At 39.7% G+C, this 12908-nt stretch overlaps 1 protein-coding gene across 5 annotated transcripts; it reads right to left on the reverse strand.

Moving 5' to 3' along the window:
- Nucleotides 1-270: 270 nt before the first annotated feature.
- LOC119898821 lies at nucleotides 271-8706 on the reverse strand. Of its 5 annotated transcripts, none has more exons than XM_038713086.1 (9): nucleotides 8432-8706; nucleotides 7417-8307; nucleotides 6228-6445; nucleotides 4687-5766; nucleotides 4015-4144; nucleotides 3448-3581; nucleotides 2198-2363; nucleotides 1745-2038; nucleotides 271-1613 (listed from the first exon to the last, which is right to left on the reverse strand). In XM_038713086.1, exons 5-9 carry the CDS (start codon nucleotides 4122-4124, stop codon nucleotides 722-724), a joined length of 1596 nt encoding a protein of 531 aa, XP_038569014.1. In that variant the 5' UTR covers nucleotides 4125-4144; nucleotides 4687-5766; nucleotides 6228-6445; nucleotides 7417-8307; nucleotides 8432-8706; the 3' UTR covers nucleotides 271-721. The 5 variants fall into 5 exon arrangements, with proteins under 5 accessions (XP_038569014.1, XP_038569015.1, XP_038569012.1 ...); XM_038713087.1 differs by having other exon boundaries at nucleotides 7417-7869; nucleotides 7997-8706; XM_038713084.1 differs by having other exon boundaries at nucleotides 4687-6445; nucleotides 7417-8706.
- Between the last annotated feature and the right edge of the window lie 4202 nt (nucleotides 8707-12908).

Raw genomic sequence — 12908 nt, forward strand, 5'->3', positions numbered from 1 at the left:
GTGTAAACCACACAACATTCAAAATTATTATTATGAACAACCAGGATAAAGAATCTGTCAGACTATTTGTGAGAGACAATTGATTGGAGTCTTGACTACTACCAGATATTTGACTTAATACTTTGAACAATTAGGAATTATGTTAAAACCATTAAAACCAGTAAAAGGTATTTAAAAAATAATGCAAAAATATAATTACGCTCATTTTAATGAACAACTGTAACTAATATAGCCTAAGTACATCAGTGTGTGTGTGTGTGCGCGTCTGCGTGAGGCTCCAGCTGGTGACGGGCATCACTCGTGGTCCAGTCCATCGTAGGGTGAGTGGAAGTTCTTGGGCAAAACCTTCAGTTCTTGGGGCTGTTTGAACTTCAGCTCTTTAACTGGCTGGCTGGATGCGCACAGTGGGGCTGCTGTGGTGATACTCTTCTTTTAAGAGATGGGGACAGATAGGCTTCCCAGTCATCTGAGTGGTGCCATCCACGTTGTATCTAGTGGATGGAAGAATTTAAAAGGGAAAATAGGGACAGAATTTTAATAGATTACAAAGTACGTCTTTCACAGTGGTGGAAAAAGTTGTCAAAAGTACAAAAGCCCTACATGGGCATCCCTGCCTCCAACCCAATACATTTCTTTTTCACTACTGCCTTTTTGGGGATTCCTGAGCAAGTTCAATGACTCACATGAAAGAAAGTTCAGTTAAGATCAAATATGAACACCTTCATCTGTGAAGTCCCTGTGATCCCAACGCTGAATCCAAAAAGGATACAAGATCACGGATAATCTGTATGCCATGATTTCCTCTGGGGCCACTGAGTGGGTCGAACCGTGCTTGCACTTCCTCCATTACAGGACCTTCCAACATGTACTGGATGTCAGGCACAGTAATCCGTCTTTCTGGCCAGTCTAGCAGCAACTCCAGCTCTTCTGTCCTAGGAATTCCAGCAGCAGCTTCTTGACCACCACCAGCTGCAGCAGCAGCAGCTTCTTGACCACCACCAGCTGCAGCAGCAGCAGCTTCTTGACCACCACCACCAGCAGCAGCTTCTTGACCACCACCACCAGCAGCACTGGCCACAAAGATGTCCTGCATGGCAGTTGATGGTCGGCCCTGTTGCTCAAGGCAGCCTCTAACAAAAATCTGTAGTGGGCTCATGTGTCTCTCTGTTCTCAAACCATGGTTATTCCATTGATTTGTAAAGTCGTTTAAGTCCCGGTTGATCCTTGGCAGATAGACATAATGGAGAGCCCAGAGGTCCCTCTCACTGTCAACATTAATGATGCCCTCGCTCTCCAGATGGTGGAATAAGTCATAATAGACATTCGTCAGTCCACGCCAGAGATCACCCCAGAGCCTCTCAATTCTCTGATTGTGGGTACTCCGGCCTCGGAGAGCACTGCCACGGTCAAAGCCTCTGTAGATGTTCATCATCAGCCAGACTGCGCTGTTCTCACCTCCTCTGTCCGTCCTGACCCTGGAGGGTATGCCATAGTGGATCACAGCACTGATGAAGCTGTCCAACACAGTGCTGCTGCGGTTGTTGTTGGAGGCACGCAGGAAGACCACAAGGCGACTAAACCCATCTATAGCCCCATGAATAACTATCCGCCACCTAAAACCAGATTAAAAAAATTATTATTAAGGTGGCTATTGATATAGCAAAAATGGCAAACACGTTCAGCTGATGTAACATTCCTTTTCTTTGTCAAAATAAATGCTGAATAAATCTGTTGCTGTAGTTACCTTATCAGCTTGTGGTTTCCATCAATGTGCCACAATGAGTTTGGACCTGCCACCTGATAAGACCGTCGCTCTGGTCTCTGCAGAACTGCTCGAAGCGCAGCAGCTCCAGGATTTAATCGAATCATGCTTGCTCGCACTCTCCTTCTCTGCACACGGAGTCCACTTGCATGCAGCGATGCCCTCACAGCCTCAGGACCAACTAGGTCATTGCCAGCCACAATGTCTTGCACATGTTCATCTAGGGCAGAATCGGTCAAGTCTGCATACAATGAAGCGCGAGTGCAGTGTAACTGTCTAAAAGGTAGAGAAATGTAATCCAGCACAATCATAAGTTACTCTTAATGTCCATCATGACCAAACAATATGCACACACATTACATATAAAAGTGTGTGTTTTTACGGGTCAAATCTTACGTGACTATATCACATCACACGGAAATCCTAGTCTCTTACCTCAAACGTCGTCTAACTGTACGCACAGACACATGCAGAATATCTGCCATCTGGGGTGCAGTGAAGCCACATGACCTTAAGAATGACAGCTGTTCCCGAGTGACACAGTAATGTGGTCGACCTCTACCTCCACTCAAAACCAGCGGTGCCTGGTAGCCAAAACTACCTGAAATGACATCAGAATCAGATTTATTGGCCAAGTATGTTAACACACATAATTTTCTTCCAGCCATTACTGACTCAAGCACTACAGACATTATACAGAAGGTGTACATATTATATACAGAAAATATACAACATATAATCAATACAGTTGTGTCTGGTAGTGTAAACCATAATGTGGATTGCAAACAAATTGTGACGTGTGAGTATTTATACAATTCAGTATTTGACATGAAGCTGGGTTTAAAAGCTATCTGACGAAACATCAGTAGCTATGGCACGTGCTTAAATTTAACACATGGACTGTGGGGTAGTGCCATGCTTGCAAATATCTGTGCATTTATGCTAAGGTCTTAAGCTTCGAGTCTGGTCCTTTTTAATAAAACACACTTAAAAATAAATTTAAAAGTGCGGTGAAAAAGTATTTGCCCCCTTCTTGATTTCTTCCTTTTTTGCATATTTGTCACATTTACAGTAAATATTTGGATCATCCAAACTGTAATATTTGGTGTAAACTGTAAATAATTGTAAATGTTATGTTCTGGAGCCTACAACAGGAATATTGTTATGTTATATTAATGAATACTTATACGCAGAAACTATCAAATCTCGTCACCCAAAAACCTGCGCCTCAAATTTGCTTAACTTCACAATAAGTACAATTTTTAAAATGGTATAATATAGTTCAATAACTTTTAGAAATATTTTTATTAAATTACCTTTCTGAGGTATTTCTATAACTTTTGCATAACCTTAATAGGAGAAAGAAACTTTCCATTTCTATAACAAGGCATTATAGGCTATAGCCAAAATAATAACAAGTTGAGGCCACCTAACATCAACTTATACAGCACAGAATATTGATGAAACCTCAACATCAAAAGCGCAGTATGTAAAATAAACTTTTACTGCAAAGCTGCCACACACACTCGATATTGCAAATATTTCCACAAGGATAGATTCTTTGGAAGTTTAAGAATGCTAACACTAAAAACTACATATCCGGTTCAAGTCATAGTCATTATGATTGCAGTACTAGAAACAGAATAATAATAAAATTTACAAAAGACAACACACTGTGAGCTCACCCTGTTGCCCGGGCTGAGAAGACATTCTGACCTCCTGAATTAATTCAGCCAAGTCGCTGAGAAGTTGGTCTGCAGCTGTGACATTGATCAGTCTTCCCCTTGCCCACTGGAGGCTTCTGTGCATTGTCTCTAGCCTGAGAAAATAAGAAAGCGTAATGGTTACCCATTTATTGGTATCAGAATGAGCTTTATTGCCAAGTAGTATTTTACATACACAAGGAATTTGCTATAGTGATTATGTTGTAGACAAACATACAGTTGACATACATAAACACACACAATACCATCTTAAACCCTTTCTCCTGTAATAATTTAACAGTATATAAGCAGAGCTGAAGTCCACAAACATGATCCTAGTGTCGGTTCCTGGTCCTGTGATGGAATTGAGGTGGGAGCCAGAGATATAGGCCATATTGGCATAACCAGGCACCATGCAATTCCTATGCAGACTGTTTTACTGTATACTGTAATATAGCATAACGATCAGCAGTGTGTGCAGGCCTTTTACTTAATAGTTTTAGAGTGCATCATCCTTTGACATTTTCGAGCATGCCTATCACAACATACCTCGTCAATGTTAAGAGTTGCACACCAGATCCAACATCGTCCATCAACAGACGCCGTGTACAGTCTTGAAGAATGTGCCTGCACCGCAAGATGAAGGTCCTCCGAGCCATAACTTCTTTCAGATGTCTGTCTGAATTGAGTTTAGAAGGACAACTGAGAGTTCTTCTGTGTCTTTGGTACCACCCACCCATCAACTTGGCTTTGACCAAATGCAAAAATATCACGAGGTTTACAATTACTTTACAGAGTTCCCGTTTCCCTCTTGTACACAGAATCTGAGATTCTCAAAATACACACGAAAATACTACAAATACACAAAATAAAAGTTTCCACTAAAAGCTATGAAGGGTAATTAATATTTTTCATTAATTCAAGAGTCTGCCTGCACAACTAAATGTTGTTTAACTTAACACTGTTTTTGACATAACATGATAAATCCCATTTAGTTGTAACATTAACGCAATGCTGGTATGAGCGAGGGGGTCTCACGAGGTCTCATTCCAGGCTACAAGCCGATGCTCAAACTAATGTTAACTTACAGCAATGGCGGCGGCATGAACGTTCCCTCATCTGCTAACTGAGCAGTAACAATTACGAGTCGCAAATAAGTACTTACAGAACTTTATTTTTACCACGTTAAACATTGTTCTGGCCAAGTATACATCAACTTACCTGGGAAATGCAAATTCACTTTAGACAGATGAGTTTTCGTATACAAGTAACTTTTTGCTAGTAGTTCTGAAAACACTTCTTGCTTTGACCGGCTTTCTGTCGAGGCCTGCCTCCGAATCTGCCTGATTGGCTAACTCTAACCCCAACTTTAGGCAAGGAATAACCAATCAGAGGCAGTTGTTGAAACTCGATTAATAAAAACGAAAACTCTATAGCATAATTTAAAATTTATATTATAATTAATTTCATGAAAAGGCACAACAAAACCCACAAACAGTTGGATCTGGATTAAAGTTGCCCAATTTGTCAATTACAACCTAGGGCACTTCATAACTGGTCATGGTAATAATGTTACACTGGTAGCCACTAAAAGTAACTTGATAAGTGCAAAACCTGTCGGTTAATGAGGACAGAACGAGGGAGTATATGGGAACAGGCCATTAAAGCATTGGTTCAGTTTAATTTGAAACAAACAATTGAATTGCTTCTTAAAAGAAATAAAGCACTATAATACTAGTGTGTGTGTGTGTGTGTATGTATATATATATATATATATATATGTAGTTATCCACACTTTTACTCAACTACAATAAATAGGTTACACTTTGTGTGATATAATTTTACATAATATTGTATTTATATTAAGTTAGCATTTTCATACAAATTTTGTACCAATACATGACAATTACAATTTACTTCTTTTTTTAAAACTAAACTAATGTGAGGTTTGTGAACAGAAAATATGAACAGAAAAAAACAAAACAACTATGAACAAATGAACAAATCCTGAGAACTTCACTCCAAAAGTGAAAAGACAAATAGACACCATTTAGGCCAACCCAAACTGCTGTGCAGAGCCTATCCCAAGCTCCATGTTAGTTTTGAATATACTGTAGGTTTGACCCACGGGTAGATGTAGCACCAACGCGCAGGTGTTGGCCTGGGGAAACTTGGCATGTCCATCTTCAGGGTGTAAAAATGCCAGCTCAGGCTGCACTGAAAAGCCCATTGCTGGGATTCTGCGGAGACCTGTTCCAAAAATTAGGACCTGCTCCAGTGTGATTGGTCCAGCAAGTCCACCTGTATATAGATATAAAAATAAATTATGTTGCAAGAGGATTCATGAAGGAGCCAGCCACAGCCAGTAGTAGATTGTAAGATAAATGTAGAGACTATTCTTAAAAGCAAAAACAAAGTACCAAGAGGCTGAGGTAGGGCCTTGTGGTGCCGTTTGTCGGACTCGCTGCATAATTCGCAGATTTCAAAAAAAAATATTCTAGGTTTTTGATGAAAATATGCAACTTAAAATGTGAAAACCGTATAGTGAGAAATCAATCAAAACTATAGAGAACACCGCGTTCATCAAAAAAAACAAAAAACAGCAGCGTCCCATTCACTCACCTGTTATCTGCTCACTGGCATTAAACAGGTGTGTAAATTAACTATACAGAAACCATCCACGTGACTTACCAAAAACATGACAACACAAATAAACCTATACACACACACACACACACAATTATAAGCACAGGGACCCATACCTTCCACCTCCAGGAGCCAGTCTTTCCAGAATACAATGGTCCTGGCTTCCAACCGCCTCCTATTTGATGATGGGAGGGATCGGCATCTGGCCTGGAACACCCCCACAATGTCGCTGGCCTTTAGGGTTGTTGTGTCCTGGAGGAAGACTTTTTCAAAGTCTTGTGGATGTGAGGTGACTTCATCCAGGACACCAAGTGAAGTTAGTCCTTCTTTGAATCTGATGCAAAAAAATAATAATTTAATTCTGTTCTTTTACAATGTTACCCAAGATTGTAGAAATTGTAAAACACCATTACCTCATGTTCTATTATTGCTGGGTCTCTGTAAATATTACTAAGAGTATGGTCTAGACCTTGTCTATATGAAAACTGCAATGAGATAAACTTATGAATTGGCACTACTGTGTGTGTATATAAAAATTTAATTGTATCGTTTTCTGCCTGCAAGTCTGTACACGTGTGTGCGTAAAAAACAAAAATCAATAAAAAAATTGTCTTGACCAACCTCTGGAGAGACACCATCAGGGTGACACACAATAGCAATGCCCTTTCATACATTAGCAGACCCCAACTACCATTTCCTGCTGTCATCAGATTTGTGGTATTAATTTTTTTGCCTCTGCCCTGCCTCTTCACACCTTTAAAGATTCTCCAATACTCCCTCACCATGCACCTAGGGCAAGGGGTTTTCAAAGTCTTAGACTGCGGGCTTCCCCTCAGACAAAGTTTCGGAAACAGCGCTCCCCCCACCAAGTCTTTAGTTTAGTTTACTTTGTAAGCTTTGCTTAATTCCTGGATGCCTATCGGATCTTGATTAAATTAATTGATCCCATAGACACTTAATATTTGAGCCAAAATAGCATGACTTCTGACTACAGTGACTTAGTTTCTGACTCTGATGGGGGAACCAAAAACTACTGTATCTCCAAACTCACACATGTAGGCTATTCTATGTTCACTTGGTGATATGGTGGTTTCAGTTCCAGTCACCGAGCCTCCCCTGAAACCATTTACTTTAAATGGTGTACTTAATATTGTGATTAGTTAATTTAAAATAACTTGACTTCACGTGTCAATAGCAACTCAAGGAGAAATCCCACTACTGTAATTTGAACACCAAGGTTCTAGTAAAGTTGCTTTGCTGCAGTTGATGTCAATTAACATTTTCTGTTTGTAATATACAACTTACTGTTGGAGGGCTGCATAGATTCGGCCTTCACAGTGGAACTGGAGGACAGCTTCCATCAATTCCCCCCTGTGGTCCAACGAGCGGAGGTGCCGTAGGGCTCCCATCATTGCCAACTCTTCGGCCGCTTCATTGACAGCCTGCCTTGCATCCTGTAGCGCTACTGCACTGCTTATCTGAAATTATAAAAAGAAATAGAGAGTAGCCACTACCAAATACTTGAACATTTATTGGCCAGAGACAGGTGTGTAAAGTGTGTAATGACTTCCAAACTTGCCTTCTCCAGTTTTGCCCTAAGGCTGTGGTCTACCACCTCTTCAATGGTTGCTGGACTAGGTGGAAGACCACAGACTTGATTAAAAAGCCTCTTGGAAAAAAAGTGTGGCGACACCCCTCCATGGATGAGACAAACTGCCAACATTTGGCCCACAAGTCTATAAGTGTTGTTGTGAAGAGCTATAAAAGAAAGACAATTAAAATTGATCAAAGTAATGTTAAATAAAGCTGTGGAGTGTGGACATACATTAAATGAGTATGTTTCCTGACATTGTTGGAAAGAAAAAAAACAAACAAAAAAACATACCAACACTGTCAAGGGCCAGGGTACGGGCTTCAAGAGGCCCTTCAAATATTTGATGCTCCTGGAGTTGTTGCATTAGCAACCTACAAAATTCCCTTGTTGGCCCACCATCGTCGATGGCACCTTCTCCTTGACCATCCTCATCTATGAAAACGATGTCCAGCTTGGACTGTGGATTGAAGGCTGGTCGCCGGAAGGCTCTCTCGGCACATTCAAATTCTTCATTGCGAAGAACATTTATCTGATTGGCTGTGGGAGCCAGATGGTGAACCCTTGATTGTAGGGATCGAAGTGCCACAGCGATGTCAAAAGCTCTGTATTGATAGAGAAAAAATGCTGAAATTACAATCATTTAAACCAGTGGTTCTCCAGGTTTTTGTCACACCTTCAACTTGCACTATAAGGGTGTTACAGTATCTTCAGAAAATGTGTACTTACTCTTCAGTTCCCTCCTGGTATGGGCTCGATGGTGCGGAGGATATATAGAAATGATTGTGAGCTGGAGATGGAGCAGGTGAAGAGGTGTGGATTGGTGGAGATGGAGCAGGAGAAGAGGTGTGGATTGGTGGAGATGGAGCAGGAGAAGAGGTGTGGATTGGTGGAGATGGAGCAGGAGAAGAGGTGTGGATTGGTGGAGATGGAGCAGGAGAAGAGGTGTGGATTGGTGGAGATGGAGCAGGAGAAGAGGTGTGGATTGGTGGAGATGGAGCAGGTGAAGAGGTGTGGATTGGTGGAGATGGAGCAGGAAGAGGTGTGGATTGGTGGAGATGGAGCAGGAGAAGAGGTGTGGATTGGTGGAGATGGAGCAGGAGAAGAGGTGTGGATTGGTGGAGATGGAGCAGGAGAAGTTGTCCCAACTGCAATTGGTGGTGCAGCTGGTGTTTGTTCCACTGGTATGGAGGGGTTTGACATAACATCCTAAAATGAAATGATGAACAACATTAATATGCATGTGAAGGCTCATACAGTTTCAGCCACAACTTTATATCTTTATAAGTAAAGGCAAGTAGCATCTGAAGCGAACTAATAGGACTAAAAGGGGTAATCCACTTAAATGGAGGTGAGGCAGGCAGTCTGAGAAATGAACCAAATATCCAACAAAAAGCAATAATACAAACTGAGAAGGCCAGCAAGAACCAAAATACAGAATCCCCAACAGAAACAGAATCCCAAAGACAGAAAAATTGTTAGACAAGATCAGATAATCAACATTAACAGGAAAAAAAGCTAGATAAGAAACAAGAAGTCAAAATACTACAAAATACATAAGGGTGCAAAATTGAAGACAATTTAATTGGCCTGGGGAAATTGTTATATGTTGTCTTTAATTTTGCACCCTTATGTATGTGGTGTATGCTTAACACCATATAATCATGGACAAGGAACAAGAATGTGGAGACTGGGAGGTCTAAACAACAAAAACACAAGAGGAAGAACATAACAGGAATAAAAACACGAAAATACTACAAACCAGACCAAAAACTACAACACTAGCGCTGTGTCACATATTTGCATACCTTGGGGCGTAGGTAGAGACAAGAGCGCCCTAGGGCATTCTGGGCATGTATGTCCCTTGGGCACTGCTCCTCCAACACTATTATGCTGCGCTGCCCATTGACTCGGCAAAGCTCAAAGTGTTCAGGCAACGCGGGGATGTTTTCTTGAAGGACTTGAACAAACTCCTGTTCGTCAAGGTCTAAAGGGACGACGACCCGACAGGGAGGAGTAGCATCTGCGTAAAAAAAGATATATTACTCAAAGTTTTAACAACGTAACAAAGTTCTTATTACTAATAACAAGCAAGACAAAATGTCATGAACCACTATGTAAAAGATGGTGAAACAAAAAAACTGGTTATACAACAAATCTGTTTTTGTTTTTTTAACAAAGATCTGTCCACGTAAATTAGCAAACTAATAAAAACAGAGATTACCCCTATGAGACCTGTAACAGGTCAATGTGCTGCTCCTCAGCACAGACACTCTGAAGGTTATTTGTCGTCTTGTGCTACATCTGCGTCTCCGGGCTGGTCCGCCACCCTCCTCTCGTCTGAATGTTTGGAATCTACAGAATAGTTGAAAATACACACGGAAAATATGATGAACTGTAACAACTCACAAACATTAACATTACTTATACTGCAGTCCTTCAAAGGTGTAGGTCTACTGTATTTCCGACTGAATTCTGGCAATGCAGTTAAAATACTAACATTTACTTTAATAAGCTTTGTCAACAGGTTCCTTGTAACTACATTAGGTTCCGCTAGACACAATGTTACGACTCTTTGCACAACCTCCACAATCTTGGGTTGAACAATCATAATAAAAGAAAAACTATTAAGTAAATTCTATGTTCTGCTCTCAGTACATTCTGAATTCTAAGTCTCTACTTTAATTGAAATGGCCTGTGCCAGAAGTAAAATCTGCACATTAATCTAGTCACATTGTATTCTGTCAAATGACAGGTAAGGAGGTTTTACCTAATTTCATTGTCCTACTTGTGCTAATTTGTGCTTTGTCTCAAAGGTGCTTCACGTTGCCGCTTTTAATAATCTTGAAAATCTGAGATTATATGCCTATATGTTTTGTTAAATATATAGTTTGTAGCCTTCGGTACTTTTGCTGAATGGCCGCTTCTGTTAATCTTGTTCATTAAGAGGATAATCAAAAACTTGCACGATTTTTAAATGAGATGGCGTAACATAGTGGCTTATTGTCATGACAACAGAACCGCAGCAATGAAGTCACAGTTCAAGATAAATCAACTGTTTTTACCAGTCAGATTCATCACAAGTCAAAATATTCACCCGAAGTACGAACGTTAACCTAAACAAATAAATTAAATGATGAATATGAATTAACTGACATAGCACTCTAAGGTTATCTTTAATTCCACTGTTTGTGCCGATTGACTATGTAAATAAAATAATGTATGGTAAAGGGACAAAAATATGACAAGTACGAAGAAGATGTAGGACATATTGGAAGTTGAAACAAAGTTTGTAAGACACTGTATCTTCCTCCAGAAGGAGGTCAATGAGACTGCAGCGCCGCCAGCTGGTGTAACCATTAAGTTACCTGTTGTTTTAGGCGCCTTTTGTGAAACACTTTCAATTCAAATGATAAAAGCCCCGGAAATAAGGCCTAACATTAATCATCCCCAAAAGATTTAACGTTGTAGGCTTGAATATCATTTTAGAAAATATGTCTTTTCAAATACTAAATGTCCAGACTTTTACTTTTCTTGTAAAGTAACAGCAAAAGCATTTTAGAAACATGCACTTTATGCACAGGTTATCCTACAATTATAATAATGTTAATTCAACTATTTTTAAATGCTAGCGTTAATATGCAATACTATGGAATGTCTGGTGTAAGTTTAACGTTACCCAGTAACAGTTAACATAGCCTACACTAATATCTATAAAAACGGATTTTTATATACAGTCTATGATAAAAAACAGTTCACCTCTGAAGTAGAGAAGATGCTTCTTGTCCGTCTTCATTCAAAATTCTGTTGAACTGGGCGTTCATTCTGTCTCTGATTTCACTTATTCTTCTTCGAAATCTTCTGCCTCTCTCCGACATGTCTGTTCATCTACCATCTCAAAAGAGCGGACTGAGAATGAAAAGCCGCGGAAAACCGCGAAAACGTCAACAAGTGTGACGCAATTACGTTTGTTTCCTCATTCTTGCTGTCTCATTTTTAAAGCATTTCTCTCTGTGAGAATATGTTAATGGTTAGGATTATTTCCATTTTCAGGCAATATTATTATTATTTCCAATATTATTTAGGCTAGGCCTATGCGCTATAGCCTTGGTCTAACTCTGCTGAGGAACAACCACCTGGTCAAATATCTATGTATTAAAAACCTTTATAATATGATCATATTACTAACTTTTGGAAATATTTATTTAGAAAGTCATACAATAATAGTTATTCTTTAAAAATCTTATGACCACAACTGCAATGTTTAGCCTACGTGGTATGTTCAATGGTCACATGACAACATGGTTGTAAAAGGAAATGTTTGTAACTCCCTTCTGGTACATAGCAGGCAGTACAATTATAGAATGGTAAACAGAAATAAATTAAAAACTGTAGCTTGAGTTTAAAGCTCTTCTGCCGTCTGGTGGTGTGACAGCAGAAACATGTCTATCTTCTATCTAGATGGCAACAGGGTGAACAGGCACAGGCTGTTAACGTCCTTTAAGATATTTTGACCAGCTTACCTGGCTTTTAATATTTATTATATTTATTTATATTTAATATTTGTAAATTGTGATGTAAAGGAATAACTCACATACACAATTTTGCAAATTTATTCCATCTTTGTTTATTACATATGACAATAAAACGGTGAAATACAGTCTGTGCTTCAAGGGCAGTAGAAGGTGTTTCCAGCTCCCTAAAAAGAAAAAAACACTTCTCACAACATAGGCTATGAGTGAGTTTAGGCTACAGTCTCAAGCATAGCATAGGCTATAAGAAGCTATATTTCAAAAACTCACAGTTCAAAATAATGCCTGTATATAATAGCCCTATATATTTACTAATATTACACTTGCTGTTTACCTATCTCATTCCTCAGAGTGATTAGACTAAGTGTTAGACTTAATGTAGGGTACACATACCTATGGTTTCTCCTGAAACGGAGGTGCAGAAGGATTGCTGTCTTCTCCTTTCCTGTCGGAGAAGTTATTCGCACAATGAGGGTGTGTATTTGCGAATTTGAACTAGCCTTCAGTAGAGTTGGTGCTACAGGTAGTAATGCCATAATAATGACAATATAGCGACAAATAGCCTACCTATGCACATGTTAATTTTTCATTCATTCATTCTTGTCAAAGATACCTGCCGACCTATTTAATAAACCAATCAATGTCAAGTACAGGGAGACGCAGTGGGGAGATGC

Source organism: Micropterus salmoides, unplaced genomic scaffold (assembly GCF_014851395.1).
Source record: "Micropterus salmoides isolate LMB-PRFRI ecotype aquatic unplaced genomic scaffold, ASM1485139v1 Ms_hic_scaffold_12, whole genome shotgun sequence".
Classification (NCBI taxonomy): Eukaryota; Metazoa; Chordata; class Actinopteri; order Centrarchiformes; family Centrarchidae; genus Micropterus; species Micropterus salmoides.